At 37.2% G+C, this 7,314-nt stretch overlaps 1 protein-coding gene across 1 annotated transcript in view; it reads right to left on the bottom strand.

Annotated features, from left to right (window-relative positions):
* Positions 1-203: 203 nt before the first annotated feature.
* LOC107554693 (kyphoscoliosis peptidase-like) overlaps positions 204-7,314 on the bottom strand; it is a 9,401-nt gene continuing 2,290 nt past the window's right edge. Inside the window, exons 4-6 of the mRNA XM_016237277.1 lie at positions 5,468-5,659; positions 5,130-5,320; positions 204-1,540 (exon numbers count right to left, since the gene is read on the bottom strand). Of these exons, the coding sequence (XP_016092763.1) occupies positions 204-1,540; positions 5,130-5,320; positions 5,468-5,659 (1,720 nt within the window). The remainder of the gene's footprint in view (positions 1,541-5,129; positions 5,321-5,467; positions 5,660-7,314) is intronic.

Below are 7,314 nucleotides of genomic sequence, written 5' to 3'. Positions count from 1 at the left end.
CATTGCACTGTCATGGCTTTAATTACGTAGCCGAGGGGAGGGTCTATCAGACTCCAAAACTGGATGACAAAATAACCTTCATAAAATTCATACTCTAGATGGTGCATAGTGTAAATGCAGAGTGTATAATGTGCCATTTGGGACACAACTATAGTCACAATAGGGCTTCATGACATAGCCTAGCCTCATAGATGCTTTTGGTATTAATGCATATGAGCTGTAGATCCTTTCTCATGTTCTGGTTCCACCACACTGAAGGTCATCAGGAAGGTCATCGTATTATTGGAGGCCTCGTTTAGGCTGGCAGTAAGGTGAAGCTCTGGTCCTCTGCCTGTAAACGCCTTCCCTTCCCAAACCCCGCTCTCACTGAGCTGGAGATCCACACTCTGATCTCCTTTCACACTCACTCTTCGGGCCCCTGGGACTTGTACACAAAATTTCACCCAGGACGAGGCCTCTAGCTGCCCTGCGCGAGGTTCAAACAGCACACTGCCCTTCTTCCAGGCTCCGTACATGCGTGGAAATGGAGGCCACTTGTTGATTGAGGTGTTCTTCAGGATGTAATCACACAGCAGGGGGTATCCTTGTTTTAATGATGTTTTTCCATAGAGGCCAAGCTTGTAGACTCCAGACTCAGGTAGGTTGATGCTTATGGTGACTTTGCTCCCATTGTGAGTGAAGAGGACGTGGTTTGAAAGGGTGGTTTGACTTGCTGGTTGATCGCCCTGTTCTTTAGTTAATTCGCAGAGGAGATCTATATCTTGACGGTTTTGGAAGGTGATGTCGCACTTTCCTTGCTGTGTGTAAACCAGAGCTTCTGTATGGCTGAACTCGAAGAGGCCAGCCTCCAGAGTCATGATACCAGGACCGCAGGAACTGCTGAGGCCACTGGGAAAAAGCTCATTCAGGTTGACGGCACCAGCTGTGCAGTGAAGAAGAAAGTTGCCTGCATTCTTGAAGCTGTCTGCTTCATTCGCCCAGTCCCTTACAAACACAGACAGATGGTAGTAACCATAGTAAGGACAGAGAACGCTACATGTGAGTTGGTCGGGCTCAGGCTGAATGGCCAAGCATTTCTCAGCTAAAGTCTTATCCAGGTTCTTATGGCTCAGTTCACACAACACCATAAGTGGTCTAGTAGTCTTTAAGACTAACTTAAAGGATCCAGACTCTAGTGAAATGATGTCATTCCCATAATTGCAAGACTCGAATCCTAAACTCATCGCATCTGGTTGCAGGCCCCAGCACACGTGGGGATTCTCGGGAAGCTCTTCTGAAGTCTTGGGTGATGGACATTCCAGCTGGAAGGAACAGATCCAGTTGAATGTTTTGGGTGTGTTTCCAGCTCGAGCAAAAAGCTTGAGCTCATACGTGCCAGGCTTTGGAGGCATGAGGCGTAGCTTCATGCTCTGCTGCGTGCTGGTGAGAAAGCCGATGGATGTGCTCACTTCTTGTGTTTTTTTGCCGCTGAGCTGGGAAATCCGATAGGTGAAATGGACGAGCTGAGGGAAACTCATCGATACCGTCGCCTCGCCGTTCTCTGGGACATGCAGATGGAAAGGTGTCAACTAGTCACAGCAGTACATTCATTGATGAATCAATGACATGAAAGAGAGTCTAGTAGTTCATTCAAGAATATATTAAAGATGTAATTGATATCTTTTTTATAATGACCGTGTTTATTTCTGAAGTCAAATGTTTTTATTTGGGTGCATAAAGTAAAGAATATTAGGGTCAACTCAGGCCCAAAAAGAATCCCCCCAGTTTTCTTAACAAACTTTAAACCATTGATGGATAATCAATTAGAGGAGCATGGGTGGACTGTCTGAGCACATAAAGTTGTGTTCAATTTGCACAGATCAATCAGTGTCTGACTTAAAGCAGTGTGTGCCATCAAAGTAGGCTACCGCAAGCAGACGCTGATTATGGCCATCGCAGTTTCTCTAACTCGGCTGCACAAGCTCTAACAAAACAAAATAAAAACTGTGACAAGTTCTATACCGAGTTTCTGTCCATTTTTCTAATGCACATCAAGTTCACGGAAGGGAAATCAATACGGCAGAAGCAACATTTGCTTGTTTTCTTTATATTGAAAAAGCACAGTGTTTTGTTGTTATTATGACAGTGTGCACAAATAAAAGTAGACCCTTTATAGTTTCATAATGATGTCTTACTCTTATCTTTGTTTCTGCTGTCATAAAGAATAGTGGTCGACCGATACATCATTATCACCAAGGCCGATATCTGGCATTTTTCCAAATATCGGCGTCGGCCGATAAGTTTTTCCTGTTTGGCCTATGCGTTCGAGGCGGGTCTTTTATTTTGACTGCGCTCACATTACTCTTGTTCGCTGTCGTCGTTAACAGTTCTGTCTAATATGGATAGAAGTCTGTCTAATAATCAGATAGAACTGTTAAACAAAGGGATTAAATTGTATACAAAAAAGTATTATAACGATTGCTTTTATATTATTAGTAATAGAAAGGCAAACATTATAATACTTTCTCATTTGCAGTTAGCATTCAGCAAATACGCATTTACGTATACATAACTTAAACAAATCTTTGAATGACTAATGAACATTTCGCAAACCTAACAGACTTAGTCGAATCCAGCTGTGAGATCTTGTGAAGTGTGCATCCTGCATGATCGCATGTTCTCTGACTGACGGTCGGTCCATGCTAATTGAATGCTGACAGCAGGAGAGTTCAGAATCACTGGAGGTGATTTTAAATTATGCTGCACTTTATGCATTTGCCCACTGTCATATTCATGTCATTTTGTAAATTCATGTAAAATGAGTGTTACCTTGGCTTTATTTGAAGAAAAAAAAAAGATTCCCAATGCTCACAAACTTCCCAGAAGAATTCAGAGTGCCCTGTTGGTTACAGTGTTTACTTCATTTTTAATTATATTTTTTGTTAAATATTTATTTATTTGTGAAAAATACATTGTCATCTAATGTATAAGTATGTTTATTTTACACATTTATTTTTTAATCCATTTTCAAATTATTTCTTAAATATTAATTAAAATAAATAAAAGTATATCGGCCACCCTGCTTTCCAAGATATCAGCATCGGCTGTCAAAAAACTTTAATTGAAAAAAAAAAAAAAAAAAAGATTCCCAATGCACACAAACTTCCCAGAAGAATACAGAGTGCCCTGTTGGTTACAGTGTTTACTTCATTTTTAATTATATTTTTTGTTAAATATTTATTTATTTGTGAAAAATACATTGTCATCTAATGTATAAGTATGTTTATTTTACACATTTATTTTTTAATCCATTTTCAAATTATTTCTTAAATATTAATTAAAATAAATAAAAGTATATCGGCCACCCTGCTTTCCAAGATATCAGCATCGGCTGTCAAAAAACCGATATTGGTCTACCACTAATAAGGAACAAAGTAAAGTGATCACACAACATATAAGTTATAGCATATTGACATTGCAGCCTGTTCATTATCAAAATAAAATTAGTTTAGCATTGAAATACATCATGTATATGGAGATATTTTTGAGTGGATTGCATGCTGAATAAGAGAGGTAGGCTATGTAAGCCCAACGCCCATTTCAGTTTCAGAAGCAGTGAATTCATTTTGCGTTGATGTTTAACTATACTAATTTTTTTATTATTTTCCTGAATACTCTTAAATTTAAAGGATTTGTTATGGAGTGAGAGAAACTAAAATTGCTTTTAGCAATGTTAATATGTATTTATAATATTAGTAATCATTTAGATTTATTTACCTGCATTTTACATTAGGCTATTTATGTATTAATAAAATGCGACTTGGCCATTACGTGGCTACGTTTTTTGTGTATCTCAAAAACACAGTTTTATAAAAGGTATTGTAAAACCATGGAGCAAATCAAAAACTAGTCAACTTTTGTATGTGTGCGCATGGACACGTCCGTGTCTATTTTGTCATTGCACATTATAAGTAGTGGCGCCACCCCATGGGATTGAAATGCCACCCTAGTTATGCCATCCTGGCACTGGGGGTCAACTGTCCTAAGATCATAATAAAAAAAGAATTGAAACAAATGGAAAGTGTAGTATAAGAAAACAAGGGGGGAAATTATGTCATAGAGAGGAACCCTGCAGACCTTGGACCAGTTGTTCAAAAATCTTAATCGGGATTTGGAAATCCCATGTTTTGCTGTCCATGATCATCAAAGCAAAATTGATTTGGATCACAATGATCCAGATACACACTTTTTCAAATGACCAAATCTGGATTACTAATGCTCTGCGGAGCCCCTAAAGGTGATGGAGGGGAAAAAAGTAAATGCTTTTGCATTTTCTCAGAAAATTTGTGCATTGCATTCACACAATAAACTTTGCGTTTGCTCACAAATAACTGCTTTTGACTGCGTTTATCTCTAATGATTGTGCCAATGTAGTCTACAAACAGTAATTTTAACTTAATTTTAAAGTAACAGTAACTTTTTTACTTTACTGTAGGGCTACTGAAAAGCTTAAGAGGTAGCCTAATGTCTACCTGCTATAGTGTGTGTATTGTATACAAATATTGTATTTGTGGACCAGTTTTAAAGTTTTATTACAGTTTTGTTACTGAAATATACCCTTCTGCTGGGATCAGTATAATCCTGTTTTTTTGTTTGTTTTTTTTTTGTTTTGTTTTTTTGGATCAAAGGTATCCCAATCTTGCTAAAAAGTTTTGAACCGCACAAACTGACAATTTGATAAAGGTTAAAACGAAGATAGTTTTTTGTGATATCATCAGATTTCATAATCCTTTTTTCCCCTTTTGAACAACCCATTTTCAAGATTTGATCAAATCCGATAGCCGAAATCAAGTCAGATTATTTTGAACAACTGGCCCCTCATGACTGTGTCAAGGTCAGTATCAAATTATTTGACATTTTATGACAAGGCAAGGTTCATTCAGATTGTGAAATGTTTTGTGGTGTGGACCAAAAACTTGGTATTTATGAATTCATATATCTTTTTATATTTAAAAAAAAAAAGTATTTATATTTATAATGAATTATTATTCATTATTTTGCCATGAAACATTTCTTGAAAATTATATGAAACATAATTGCAAAGAGCTAATGTCTTAGAGAAAAGTATGTGTGTTTTAAACTTGATTTACCTGTAACTATAAGGAAGTGTTTCGGGTGATTGAGAGTTAAGTTTAGTGTGTAGAAGTCAGGCTTTTTCAGCACCCTCTTCTCAAACTCTTCAATCTTAATGGGGCTTTCCAACAGCTGCCACTCCTCCTCTTCAGGATAGTGAGAGTTGATGAAGTTCTCAGGGTCGGTCAGAAAGTAGTACTCTTTATATCTGAAGTTTTAGTCATTTTCAATATGTAATAATGGTCAGTGCATTTGTGTTGTATATAATGTACATGTATGTACATCAGAAATATGTTGCATACTAATACAGTTACAAAGACATCTTGAAGTGAGCTGTTCTGTAGTCCAGTCTCACCTCTTTATAAAGGCTCTGTTGTCTAGGTCCACATATCCAGCGCCCCAGCAGGCATCCAACAGGTACCATTGTCCATCCAGACACACTGCATTCCAGCTGTGGTCAGATTCAGTGTTCCGGAAACTCTGACCCGGCCGGTAACCAGCGCCTTTACTATAGCCCGACACTTCTCTGCACTCAATACCAGCTTCCCTGAACAGATAGTGTAATTAGGCAACCACGTCATTAAAATTCAGTGTGACTGCATGGAAAAAAAGTTTAGTTCTGCATTTGATTTTATTATTGATTTAATTTCTCTTCTTTCAAACGGAACTTATATCTCAGTATAATTTTTCCTCACTGCTCTTTTTACCAACTAATCTGCCATTTGCCATTTGTGAGCACAAAACGTTTTTGTGCATAGACGGAGAAAACTATATAAAAATGTCAAGGACCGCAACAATTGCTACTCATTTGCAGGTGGCAATCAAATAATGCTGGTGCTTTTCTCAGAACTTTCTTTTTTTTTCAGAGCCATTTTTTGTAATCAGTTTTAATCTATTCGATGTAAGCAGTGTGGGGTAGTAACTGATTAGATGTAATCAGATTCCAAAAATTAAGTACTTGTAATTAGATTGCTATATTATAAATACTTATAATCAGACAACAATTACTTTTGGTAACACTTTATTTTAAGGTGTCCTTGTTACACGTTACATGCACTTACTATTGTAATAACAATAAATAATGCACAATTAACCCTAGGGCTGTGCAAAAAATAAAATGAGATTTTTATGCGCATCTCGTCAGTAAAGGGGCTCCTGTGATTAATAGTAAATCTCCAGCACGTGCTTTCAGACGGAGCGGCATTTACTACACAGAGCCGTAATTCACTGACAAGCTACACAAAATCGTGTTCAAAATTGGCAATGAATCGCCTGCAATTTTGAATGCGATTTTGTGTAGCTTGTCAGTGAACTACGGCTCTGTGTAGTAAATGCCGCTCCATCTGAAAGCACGTGCTGGAAATTTACTACTAATCACCAAAAGCGTCTTTACTGACGAGATGCGTATGAAAATCGCATTCGATTTTTTTGCCCAGGCCTACCTAACCCAAACCTAACTATATAGTAAGTACAAGTAGTTAATTAATATTACTCAGTAAAATGTATAATTATGTATGTATAATTACACTGTAACAAGGACACCTTAAAATAAGGTGTAAACTTACTTTTTTAATAATTACATGATTATATTTCATTCACACAAGTCTGTCTTTGGAAGGTTTTTGTCTTGCTATTCGGTTTGATATTTTGTTATTTAATGCAATAACTTTCACAAATAGTACTGTATTGACATCTATACCCTCATTTCTCTCTCTCTCTCTCTCTGTGTGTGTGTGTATTTTTTTAATTTTTTGCGTATTTGTCACACTTAAAAGATTCAGATCATCAAACAAATTGTAATATTACACAAAGATAATGCAAGTAAATACAAAATGCAGTTTTTAAATTATTATTTATTTTATTAAGGGAAAAAAGCTGTCCAAACCTGCCTGGCCCTACGTGAAAAAGTAATTGCCCCCTAAATCTAATAACTGGTTGTGCCACGCTTTGCAGCAACATCTGCAATCAAGTGTTTGCGATAACTGGCAATGAGTCTTTCACATCGCTGGGGAGGAATTTTGGCCCACTACTCTCTGCAGAATTGTTTTAATTCAGCCACATTAGAGGGTTTTTGAGCATGAATGGACTGTTTAAGCATCTCAATCATATTTAAGTCCGGACTTTGATTTGGCCACTCCAAAACCTTAATTTAGTTTTTATTGAGCCATTCAGAGTGGACTTGCTGGTGTGTTCGGGATCATT

The sequence above is a fragment of the Sinocyclocheilus grahami genome, unplaced genomic scaffold, assembly GCF_001515645.1.
Source record: "Sinocyclocheilus grahami isolate Dianchi unplaced genomic scaffold, SAMN03320097.WGS_v1.1 scaffold510.1, whole genome shotgun sequence".
NCBI lineage: Eukaryota > Metazoa > Chordata > Actinopteri > Cypriniformes > Cyprinidae > Sinocyclocheilus > Sinocyclocheilus grahami.
Note: the sequence above shows the minus strand (reverse complement) of the source record. Positions and strands in the feature narration are given on the sequence as shown.